We start from the raw sequence: 12,605 nt of genomic DNA, 5'->3' as shown, positions 1-12,605 counted from the left end.
GCACCTGGGTCAGTGCTCCATACTCGTCCTGAGGTGCGTGTTAGTCGGCTGGTGAAGATGATGCCAGTCTCACGCACCAGGCCTCCTGTGCACCTCCCTAGCCTTGCACGTCCTGTGCCAGCACCGCTCTCAAGATCTCCAGTACGCCTTCACGGTCTAACCCATCCTGTGCCACCTCCACACCCCAGCCCTCCGGTAGCAGCTCCCCACACCAGGCTTCCTGTGCGTGTCCTCGGCCCAGTACCACCAGTGCCAGCACCACGCATCAGGCCTACAGTGCGCCTGCCTCTCCAGCGCTGCCGGAGTCTCCCGCCTATCTAGCGCTGTCAGAGCCTTCCTCCTCTCCAGCGCTACCGGAGTCTCCCGCCTGTTCAGCGCAGTTAGAGCCTTCCTCCTCTCCAGCACTGCCGGAGTCTCACGCCTGTTTAGCGCTGCCAGAGCCTTCCGCCTCTACAGCGCTGCCGGAGTCTCCCGCCTGTTCAGAACTGCCAGTCTGCAAGGAGCTGCCAGTCTGCAAGGAGCTGCCAGTCTGCAAGGAGCTGCCAGTCTGCAAGGAGCTGCCAGTCTGCAAGGAGCTGCCAGTCTGCAAGGAGCTGCCAGTCTGCATTGAGCTGTCAGTCTGCAAGGAGCCGCAAGAGCTGCCAGTCTGCAAGGAGCCGCCAGAGCTGCCAGTCTGCAAGGAACCGCCAGAGCCGCCAGTCAGCATGGAGCAGCCAGAGCCTCCAGTCAGCATGGAGCAGCCAGAGCCACCAGTCAGCATGGAGCAGCCAGAGCCGCCAGTCAGCATGGAGCAGCCAGGGCCGCCAGTCAGCATGGAGCAGCCAGAGCCGCCAGTCAGCATGGAGCAGCCAGAGTCGCCAGTCAGCATGGAGCAGCCAGTCAGCATGGAGCAGCCAGAGTTGCCAGTCAGCATGGAGAAGCCAGAACTGCCAGTCAGCCAGACTCTTCCAGATCTGCCAGTCAGCCAGGATCCGCTATTCAGCCAGGATCCGCCATTCAGCCAGGATCTTCCAGATCCGCCAGCCAGCCGGGATCTGCCAGAGCCAACTACCTGCCTGGGCTTCCTCTCAGTGCTGAGCTTCCTCTCAGTGCTGAGCTTCCTCTCAGTGCTGAGCTTCCTCTCAGTGCTGAGCTTCCTCTCAGTGCTGAGCTTCCTCTCGGTGCTGAACTTCCTCTCGGTGCTGAGCTTCCTCTCGGTGCTGAGCTTCCTCTCAGTCACGAGCTACCCCTGTCCCGAGCTGTCCCTCTGTCCCGAGCTGCCCCTCTGTCCCGAGCTGCCATTAAGGAGGGTCGCCTATCTAGGGACGCTAAGGAGGTGGACTAAGACTATTATGGAGTGGGGTCCACGTCCAGCGCCAGAGCAGCCACCGCGGACAGATGCCCAACCACACCCTCCCCTATAGGTTTAGGTTGTGCGTCCGGAGTCCGCACCTTGGAGGGGGGGTACTGTCACGTTCTGACCATCGTTCGTGTGTGTTTTCCTTGTTTTAGTGTTGGTCAGGACGTGAGCTGGGTGGGCATTCTATGTTGGATGTCTTGTTTGTCTATTTCTATGTCTGGCCTGATATGGTTCTCAATCAGAGGCAGGTGTTAGTCATTGTCTCTGATTGGGAACCATATTTAGGTAGCCTGGGTTTCACTGTGTGTTTGTGGGTGATTGTCCTCAGTGTCTTGATGTCCTTGTTCTGTGTGTATGTGCACCAGTAATAGGCTGTTTCGGTTTTCGTTACGTTTATTGTTTTGTAGTGTTTGTATCGATTAGTGTTTTACGTTAGTTTAAATAAACATGGATCGCAATCTACACGCCGCATTTTGGTCCGACTGTCCTTCACATACAGAAAACCGTGACAATAAGTGAATATAACCGAATAATTACGACTTTTCAAATGGGAGAACTACATACATAAAGTGCTTTCATATCTGATAATACTGACCTCAGAGTCTCCAGTTTACAGTGGGGAATCCCCAGTCCAGAAGAGAGCAGCTTCACTCCAGAATCATTCAGGTCATTGTTACTCAGATCGAGCTCTCTCAGGTGTGAGGAGTTTGACTCCAGAGCTGAGACCAGAGAAGCACAGCCTCCCTCTGTGACTCCACAGCCTGACAGCCTGACAAAGAGATCATCATGACTTCACAAACACACTGTTAATTTAACACCAGTAGTGTAGAAGGGCAATGGCAGATGCATTTGGTTAATTTGGTTTATTCTCTCAAACAACATATAGATTCATCTAACATCTCCTAGAATTGTGTGGTCATTTTGTTATAATAACGTGAACATCAATGCATTCATTCAATATAATATTATATACATATAATTATACTTTTTTACTCTAAATTGAATGTTTCTTCTAGCTGATTAGTACTTGAATGTCATTTTATTTACTCACAGAACAGCTCTGGAGGCTTTGACCACTGGCAGCAGCCTCAGAAGACCTTTCTCTGATCTGGAGTATTTCTTCAGGTCAAACACATCCAGCTCCTTTTCTGAAGTCAGCAACACAAAGACAAGAGCTGACCACTGTGCAGGTGACAGGTTGGGTTTTGAGAGACTTCCTGAGCTCAGGAAGCTTTGGATCTCCTCCACTAGAGAATGGTCATTCAGTTCATTCAGACAGTGGAACAGATTGATGCTCCTCTCTGGAGAGGGATTCTCCCTGATCTTCTCCTTGATGTACTTGACTGTTTCTTCATGGCTCTGTGAGCTGATTCTTGTCTTTCTCAGTAGACCTCGTAAGTGCTTCTGATTGGACTCCAGTGAGAGGCCCAGAAGGAAGCGGAGGAAAAGGTCCAGGTTTCCTGTCTCACTTTGTAAGGCTTTATCCACAGCACTCTTGTAGACAGTAACTTCAGACTTGTCACTTGTTTGCAGTTTGTCCATTTGATTCTCATTGTTGTTGATGAATGAGAGGAACACATATACAGCAGCCAGAAACTCCTGAATGCTCAGATGTACGAAGCAGTACACCTTGTCCTGGTACAGCACACATTCCTCTTTAAAGAGCTGTGTGCACAATCCTGAGTACACTGAGGCTTCATTAACATCAATGCCAGACTCTTTCAGGTCTTCTTCATAGAAAATCAGATTGCCCTTCACAAGCTGTTGAAAAGCCAGTTTTCCCAGTTTCAGAATGCTCTCTTTATTCCAGTGTGGACCTGTCTCTTCTTTCCCAAGATACTTTTCATTCTTCTGTTTAGTATGAAACACCACAAGGTGTGTGTACATCTCAGTCAGAGTCTTGGGCATCTCTTCTCTCTTATGTTTCAGCATGTGTTCAAGGACTGTTGCAGAAATCCAACAGAAGACTGGAATGTGGCACATGATGTGGAGGCTTCTTGATGTCGTTATGTGTGAGATGATTCTGCTGGCCAGGTCCTGATCACTGAATCTGTTCCTGAAGTACTCCTCCTTCTGTGGGTCATTGAACCCTTGTACCTCTGTCACCTGGTCAACACATCCTGAAGGGATCTTATTGGCTGCTGCAGGTCGGGTAGTTATCCAGAGGAGAGCAGAGGGAAGCAGATTTCCCTTGATGAGATTTGTCAGCAGAACATCCACTGAGGTTGACTCTGTGACGTCCCAACAGATCTTGTTCTTCTGGAAGTCTAGGGGCAGTCGGCACTCATCCATACCATCAAAGATGAACAGAACTTTGTACTTGTTGTAGATGGAGATTCCTGATTGTTTGGTTTCCATTGAGAAGTAATTAAGAAGTTCAATGAAAGTGTGTTTGTCCTCTTTCATCAAATTCAGCTCCCGAAAAGGGAATGAAAATACAAATTGGACATCCTGATTTGCTTTTCCTTCAGCCCAGTCCAGAATGAACTTCTGCACTGAGACTGTTTTTCCAATGCCAGCGACTCCCTTTGTCAGCACAGTTCTGATACGTTTGTCTTGTCCAGTTAAGGGTTTGAAGATGTCGTTACATTTGATTGCAGTCTCTGGTCTTGCTTGTTTCCTGGTTGTTGTCTCAATCTGTCTCAGCTCATGTTCATTATTGACTTCTCCTGTTCCACCCTCTGTGATGTAGAGCTCTGTGTAGATCTTATTGAGAAGTGTTGGGTTTCCTTGTTGAGCGATCCCCTCAAATACACATTGAAACTTCTTCTTTAGATTAGATTTGATTTCACGTTGGCAAATCACAGCAAGCTCATCTGAATCTAGAAATAAAACAGAGGATATTTTAATGTCTACAGTATTGTAGGACTGTTATAAAGTTGTACATTATAATAATTTATTCTCTTAACTGACTGTATAAATGTGTAAATGTTTTCATAATGCATTACAGACGGGTGTGACTGATTATATTATTATTGATATTATGGATGGTGTTATTAATGTTCTCTCTCTCTCTAAATTAATCACCACAACACATCCCTGCTGCTACTTGAAGAGGTCACTAGGTGTTGTGTTAAGGCTGCTACAATATCATTGAGTTACACAGCTACTTTAGCTGTACTTTAGCTACAGCTTTTAAATGTTATAAAACATCATTCAACATGAGGCAGACAGATCTTACATTTCTCCAGTGTGTCAGCAAGCTCCTTCTGGTTCATTTTCCGCAGGACGTGCAGTGTGATCTTCAGAGCCCCCTCTCTGGCACTGCTCTCCTGCTTCTCATCTTCAGCATCCACCACTTCCTTATCCTGCTGCTGACTCTCAAAGCCTTCTGGGAGTTCTGGACTAAGAATCCTCTTGAACATCTTCAGCTCGTTCTTCACAAATGTCATAATTTTCTCTTCAAGCATCTGAAATAAATAAAGTAAATTATTTAAGCAAGAGAAGAAATTCTTTCTCATTAACACATTAATGAATTATTGACAGATCAACTTTACTTGAGGTAAACAAAAACAAATGTACATAACAGGACCACATACACTGAATATGGAGGCCAGGTCTGTTTGATGACTCTGGGAAGACTGACCACTGAGAATCTCTGACTCTGATCTCTCCTGTTGGTTTCTGTGGACAAAACATGAGATTACATCTCCTCATCCAGGGAGTTCACACACACACACACACACACACACACACACACACACACACACACACACACACACACACACACACACACACACACACACACATACTCACACACACACACATACTCACACACACACTGTATACACACACACACACACACTGGGGGAATGTGTTTGTTAAATATTGTTTTACGACTATGAAAATGGACAAAATGATTAGCCTATGGATTATGAAAACAACAACAATAATTGGGAAAATGTGAGAGGAGAAATGACTAGAGACAGTGTTGTTTAACTCACTGACCCATGAGTTCTTCTTACCTTTGTTCAGTAGAAAAGTCTCCCTCTCTAAAGTTTAGAGGTTGACTCATAGACCAGTCACTCTTCATGGACACACAGCTGGGAACAGGGGAGGCTCGTCTCTTCTGCTTGATTGGGCTTCAACACAACAGAGACAAACATTACATCTCTCATCTACTCTGAGCTCAGATGGGGAAACTATATCCATTTTCAGAAATGTTGATATTGGTGTGTTTTTTCTCTATCTAATCATGGCATGTGATTGTTCAATGACAGACATGTATTTGTTTAAAATCAATCACTTAGTTTTATTTCAGAGAGACAAATAATGCTGTATATCTGCCTCACTCTCAGAGAAATCAGTACTACTGCTAGGTTTTACAGTCAAATGTAACAAATAACAACATTTATAATAAATAACTATATAAATGATACATTTATGAAATCACTATATATATAAAAAAAATATTCAAGAAATTAATATGTTAAACATTTCCTTTTGACATTTTAGTCATTTATGTTTTTATCCAGGGTCCGGTTTCCCATTTTAAGGCCAAGTTCATCATTAGAACCTAGAAAGCGAGTGACCCGAGTGGCAGATGAATCAGAATTTGTTGGGTAACATTAAGATGTTTTATTTGCATAATATGCTTATGTGAGATACTTGTCATTAGATTGTATCCCTTTGGACTCTAGTGTAGGAAGTTGCTTAAACCATTACGAAGGGATGTCGTGATTAATGAGGAACCAATTATTATTGTCTCCACAATGTCGGTGCGCAAGTCACTCCCTCCTTTTCTATTGGGGGATGTGTGTGGTAGTGTCTGGAACCATTGTATGTCCTCTCTGATGTTGCACTTGTCCTGGGATAGAGTATGACCTAGAGACTCACTCCCCTCAGTGAGCTTGTCCAGGAGTGGGGTCAAGAAGGGGGTTTACTTGAGATGGGAGTATCTAGAGTTGACAATTGATAAATGTCATTGGATGAGTTGGTGTTTTTGTACTATGAAGTACCAGGAACGAGATTAGAACCTCGTCTTAGGGACCAAACTGAACGATAATTTATAGCGACTGCTATCTGGCTATGGGATATTCCTCTCTCAAGTAAAAGTATTTATTTGTGAACAGTTCCTAAATATGTGTGGTTTGTCATGTCAAAGGGGGTGGATCTTTGCTATAAAAGATCTCAGTAGCCATTGTGTTGACACTCAACAGTTCATTAGAAATGGCGAATCGTTGAAAGTCAAGTGCTAATGTAAAGCTTTTATTATTAAATATGTAGTTTAAGTATAACTCTGACTGGTGTGTGAAGTTTGTCTCTCCTCATTTGGTAATACAGAAACTAACCACCACACCATGTATTTTACTGGTTTGTGACTCACTGACTCCGCCCCCTCTATGTATTTTACTGGTTTGTGACTCACTGACTCCACCCCTCTATGTATTTTACTGGTTTGTGACTCAATGACTCCGCCCCCTCTATGTATTTTACTGGTTTGTGACTCACTGACTCCGCCCCCTCTATGTATTTTACTGGTTTGTGACTCACTGACTCCGCCCCTCTACATATTTTTCTGGTTTGACTCACTGACTCCACCCCCGGTTTGAGGGGAATCTAGCAGCCCAGGAGTTAACACACAGGATCTTTATTTAAACACACTGAGGAAGATAAACATGGGGATGAAGAGTGGGAAAGATAGTGGGATGGTAATGGAATGGTAGTGGAAAGGTAGTGGAATGGTAATGGAATGGTAGTGGAATGGTGATGGAAAGGTAATGGAAAGGTAGTGGAATGGTGATGGAATGGTGATGGAATGTTAGTGGAATGGTAATGGAATGGTAATGGAATGGTAGTGGAATGGTGATGGACAGGTAATGGAAAGGTGATGGAATGGTGATGGAAAGGTAGTGGAATGGTAATGGAATGGTACTGGAATGGTGATGGAATGGTAGTGGAATGGTGATGGAAAGGTAGTGGAATGCTGATGGAATGGTAGTGGAATGGTAGTGGAATGGTGATGGAAAGGTAGTGGAATGGTGATGGAAAGGTAGTGGAATGGTGATGGAAAGGTAGTGGAATGGTAATGGAAAATACACAGGTCAGGGAGGCAGGTTTATGGTTCCCCCTAGACTCTCAGACTCTGGTTGTGGGGGATGGGGAGTGGAGTGTACAGCTTGGGGTTGTGAGGTGCTGATAACATTCACCCCCCGGGAATTCATAAAAGAGTTGTTTCCCAAAACTATCATTATTAGCGTTGCACTTGAAAACACTCGTAAATCTAACACTTGCCTCAGACCATTCGTAGAACAGCTGAGTGTCGTTAGATGCTTTTTTGCCCTTCCACTTGACTTTATACACAGAAGATCTCTGGTAAACATAGAATCACATGGTTTATCAGTCTCTCTGTGTCACGCCCTGACCTTAGTATTCTATGTTTTGGTCAGGTCAGGGTGTGACGAGGGTGGATATGATTGTTTTGTATTGTCTAGGGTATTTGTATGTCTAGGTGTGTGTGTTTAGTCTAGGCATATGTAGGTCTATGGTGGCCTAGATTGGTTCCCAATCAGAGGCAGCTGTTTACCATTGTCATTTTCCAGTTTGGTTTGTGGGTTATTGTCTATGTGATGTTGCAGGTCTGCACTTGTGGCATTTAGCGGTCACGGTCGTTTTGTATAGTTTGTTCAGTCTTCTTATTTATTAAAAGGAAGATATATATTAATCACGCTGCACCTTGGTCTCCTCTCTACGACTTTCGTGACACTGTGATCACCAATAACTTCAGAACAAAGTTGCCAATGTCTTTGCAATAGATACAAACAAGTATAAAAATATGCTTCACATGAAAACCGAGAGCATTAAACAGCAGCAAGAGCACAAGCCATATGAAACACATGTCATGTTCTATCTATTGAGTTATATTTTGCTACTTGTAGGCTACTGTCTGTAATTTGCCTCAACATATTTCACGATGTGAAGCCTGGAATGTAGTGGAGGTCGCTCAACCAACGTGAGTTTACCCAAAAAATATAATCATAATTGAAAAGGAAAGGGCGCATAGCTGACCATAAATAAATATTTGTTTTATTTAACTTCTTGCTCCTACTTGAGACGCAGATGTCTCAACTAGGCACCTGGAAATGCAAATGCGCTACGCTAAATGCTAAATGTACTCGTTAAAACTCAAACGTTCATCAAAATACACATGCAGGGTATAGAATTAAAGCTAAACTCGTTGTGAATCTAGCCAACAAGTCAGATTTTTAAAATGCTTTTCGGCGAAAGCATGAGAAGCTATTATCTGATAGCATGCAACACCCCAAAATGCCTGAAGGCGACGTAAACAAAAGATTTAGCGTAGCCGGCGCTACACAAAACGCAGAAATAAAATATAAAACATTCATTACCTTTGACAAGCTTCTTTCTTGGCACTCCTATATGCCCCATAAACATCACTATTGGGTCTTTTTTTCGATTAAATCGGTCCATATATACCCAAAATAGCCATCTATGGAAGCTGTGTAATTCAGAAAAAACATTGTTTTAAAACGCAGCGTCATTTTTTTAAATTAAAAAAGTTGACGATAAACTTTCACAAAACACTTTGAAATACTTTTGTAATCCAACTTTAGGTATTAGTAAACGTTTATAATCTATCAAAATGATCACGGGGCGATGTGTATTCAATAGCTCCTCGTCTTCAAATCAATGGCCGAAAATGTGCACTTCAAAACATCCTGGCGGAGACCGGAAGAAATTGAATCCAGTTAGTTGGTTTTACCAACAAATAACTCCCCGGATAATGACGACAATGGCGACATCGTGTGGAATCTGTAGGAATTGCATGCAGGTCCATAATTCATTTTGTGCCCTTTTAACAATCCATGAAAGTGACGCATGGATATTATTTTTAGCTTTCAGTGAGCAGTTTTTCTTGCGCTTTTCGATGAAACACACAATCTGTTATAGTCACAGCCGTGATTTAACCAGTTTTAGAAACTTCAGAGTGTTTTCTATCCACACATACTAATCATATGCATATACTATATTCCTGGCATGAGTAGCAGGACGCTGAAAAGTTGCGCGATTTTTAACAAAATGTTCAAAAAAGGAGGGGGTAGGCTTAAGAGGTTTTAAGCAAGTTTAAAAGCTCAACGCTCAGGCCTTCATCAGAATAATCACACAAGTAAGCATTTCACTGTAACATCTACACAGGTTGTATTCGGCGAACATGTGTGCTGTGCTTTGGAAAAGTGGTTGGGGATATATCCTCCCTGTTTGGCCCAGTCCGGGGCCATTATCGGACGGGTCCACAGTGTCTCCCGACCCCTCCTGTCAAAGCCTTCAGTATTTATGCTGCAGTAGTTTATGTGTCGGGGGGGGGGGGGGGGGGGGGGGGGGGGGGGGGGGGGTCAGTCTGTTATATCTGGAGTATTTATCAGGTCTTATCTGGTGTCCTTTGTGAATTTAAGTATGCTCTCTAATTCTCTCTCTCTTTTTCTCTCGCTTCCTATCTCTCTCTCTCTCTTTCTCTGTTTCTCTTGGAGGACCTGAGCCCTAGGACCATGCCTCAGAGATATCCTGGCTCCAGTTTCAACTGTTCTGCCTGCGGCCATGGAACCCTGACGTGCTACCTGTCCTAGACCTTCTGTTTTCAACTCTCTAGAGACAGCAGGAGCGGTAGAGATACTCTGAATGATCGGCTATGAAAAGCCAACTGACATTTACTCCTGAGGTGCTGACTTGCTGCACCCGCGACAACAACTGTGATTATTATTATTTGACCCTGCTGGTCATCCATAAACATTTGAACATCTTGGCCATGTTCTGTTATAATCTCCACCCGGCACAGTCAGAAGAGGACTGGCCACCCCTCATAGCCTGGTCCCTCTCTAGGTTTCTTCCTAGGTTTCGGCCTTTCTAGGCAGTTTTTCCTAGCCAACGTGCTTCTACACCTGCATTGCTTGCTGTTTGGGGTTTTAGGCTGGGTTTCTGTAGAGCACTTTGTGACATCCACTGATGTAAGAAGGGCTATATAAGATACATTTGATGGATTGACTGATGGACAGTGTCTCCACCTAGTGGTCAAATACAGCAATGGAACCACTAAAACCATTTAGGAGACATCAACTGCAGGAGATACAATATATTTAAAACCATTACTGTAGAATAAACAGGTCAAACACAACTGGTTTTGGACAAAAGTGAGCTGGTGAGCTTTTTCCATCAGTGAACAAGAAGTGCAAATATCTCCAATAGCCAAAGTATGACCCTTCACTAAAACATACTATAGTCCTCTAGGTTAAGACCTCTGGAGACTAGAGTATCTACAACATACTATAGTCCTCTAGGTTAAGACCTCTGGGGACTAGAGTATCGACAACATACTATAGTCCTCTAGGTTAAGACCTCTGGGGACTAGAGTATCAACAACATGCTATAGTCCTCTAGGTTAAGACCTCTGGGGACTAGAGTATCTACAACATACTATAATCCTCTAGGTTAAGACATCTGGGGACTAAAGTATCTACACCATTCTATAGTCCTTCTGTAGGTTTGTGCTTAGTGGGACTATCTTTTTTTTTTACAGGACAATGACCAGGCACACTTCCAGACTGTGTAAGGGCTATTTGACCAAGAAGGAGTTATGGAGCACTGCATCAGATGACCTGACCTCCACAATCACACTACCTCAACCCAATTGAGATGGTTTGGGATGAGTTGGATCGCATAGTGAAGGAGAACCAGCCAACAAGTGCTCAGCATATGTGGTAACTCTTTCAAGACTGATTGGGAGAATGCCAAAAGTGTCCAAAGCTGGCATCAATGCAAAGGGTGGCTACTTTGAAGAATCTCAAATACATGATTCCATAGGTGTTATTTCAGAGTTTTGATGTCTTCACTATTACTCTACAATGCAGAAAATAGTAAAAATAAAGAAAAACCATTGAATAAGTAGGTGTGACCAAACTTTTGACTGGTACTTTAAGTATTCAGATCCTTTGGTGTGAGACTTGAAATTGAGCTCAGGTACATCCTGTTTCCATTGATCATCTTTGAGATGTTTCTACAACTTGATTGGAGTCCACCTGTGGTAAATTACATTGATTGGACATGATTTGGAAAGGCACACATCTGTCTATATAAGGTCCCACCGTTCACAAGGTATGTCTGGGGAAGGGTACCAAAACATTGAAGGTCCCCAAAAACACAGTTGCTTCCATCATTCTTAAATGGAAGAAGTTTGGAACCACCAAGACTCTTCCTAGAGCTGGACGGCCGGCTAAACTGAGCAATCGGGGGAGAAGGGCCTTGGTCAGCGAGGTGACCAACAACCCAATGATCACTCTGACAGAGCTCCAGTGTTCCTCTGTGGAGATGGGAGAACCTTCCAGAAGGACAGCCATCTCTTCTGCACTCCACCAATCAGGCCTTTATGGTAGAGAGGCCAAATGGAAGCCACACCTCAGTAAAAGGCACATGAAAGCCCGTTTGGAGTTTGCCAAAAGGCACCCAAAGGCCCAGACCATAAGAAACATGATTCTCTGGTCTGATGAAATCAAGATTGAACTCTTTGGCCTGAATGCCAAGCGTCACGTCTGGAGGAAACCTGGCAATATCTCTACGGTGAAGCAAAGGTGGTGGCAGCATCATGCTGTGAGCATGTTTTTCAGAGGCAGGGACTGGGAGACTAGTCATGATCGAGGGAAAGATGAGTGGAGCAAAGTAAAGAGAAATCCTTGATGAAAACCTGCTCTGGACCTCAGACTGGGGCGAAGGTTTACCTTCCAACAGGACAAACACCTTGAACACACCCAAGAAAACGCAGGACAAGTCTCTGAATGTCCTTGAGTGGCCCAGTCAAATCCCAGACTTGATCTCAAACATCTCTGGAGAGACTTGAAAATAGCTGTGCAGCAATACTCCCCATTCAACCTGACAGATCTTGAGAGGATCTGCAGAGAAGAATGAATGGGAGAAACTCCTCAAATAGAGATGTGCCAAGCTTGTAGGGTCATACCCAAGAAGACTCAAGGCTGTAATCACTGCCAAAGGGTCGGAATACTTAGGTAAATGTGATATCAGTTTTTATTTTGTAATACATTTTCAAAAATGTATACCCTGTCTTCCCCAGTGATTTTACCCACTATTATCACAACACATAGGTTATAATATGGCCTGTTGTCTGTTTTCCTCAGTGATTTATTTAGTTTATTATAATGTATTGTATTATATTGTATTGTATTGTAATGTATGTATTATGATGTATTGTACTGTAAAAAAAAAAGTCATCCAGAGTTGAGGTGGACCATCATTCAAACAA

General features: G+C 43.8%; 2 protein-coding genes across 2 annotated transcripts in view; one reads left to right on the top strand and one right to left on the bottom strand.

Moving 5' to 3' along the window:
• LOC139379545 (NLR family CARD domain-containing protein 3-like) overlaps nucleotides 1-4,557 on the bottom strand; it is a 10,937-nt gene extending 6,380 nt beyond the window's left edge. The window contains exons 1-3 of the mRNA XM_071122361.1: nucleotides 4,521-4,557; nucleotides 2,391-4,161; nucleotides 1,935-2,108 (exon numbers count right to left, since the gene is read on the bottom strand). Coding sequence (XP_070978462.1) covers nucleotides 1,935-2,108; nucleotides 2,391-4,161; nucleotides 4,521-4,557 — 1,982 coding nt within the window. The remainder of the gene's footprint in view (nucleotides 1-1,934; nucleotides 2,109-2,390; nucleotides 4,162-4,520) is intronic.
• The window catches only part of LOC139379544 (NACHT, LRR and PYD domains-containing protein 12-like), a 151,090-nt gene that overhangs the window by 51,488 nt on the left and 86,997 nt on the right, over nucleotides 1-12,605 (top strand). The gene's annotated exons all lie outside the window — the stretch shown is intronic.

This window comes from Oncorhynchus clarkii, chromosome 21 (genome assembly GCF_045791955.1).
Source record: "Oncorhynchus clarkii lewisi isolate Uvic-CL-2024 chromosome 21, UVic_Ocla_1.0, whole genome shotgun sequence".
In the NCBI taxonomy this organism is placed as follows: Eukaryota; Metazoa; Chordata; class Actinopteri; order Salmoniformes; family Salmonidae; genus Oncorhynchus; species Oncorhynchus clarkii.
The sequence above is the reverse complement of the archived record's forward strand: the minus strand, read 5'-3'. Positions and strand labels throughout refer to the sequence as shown.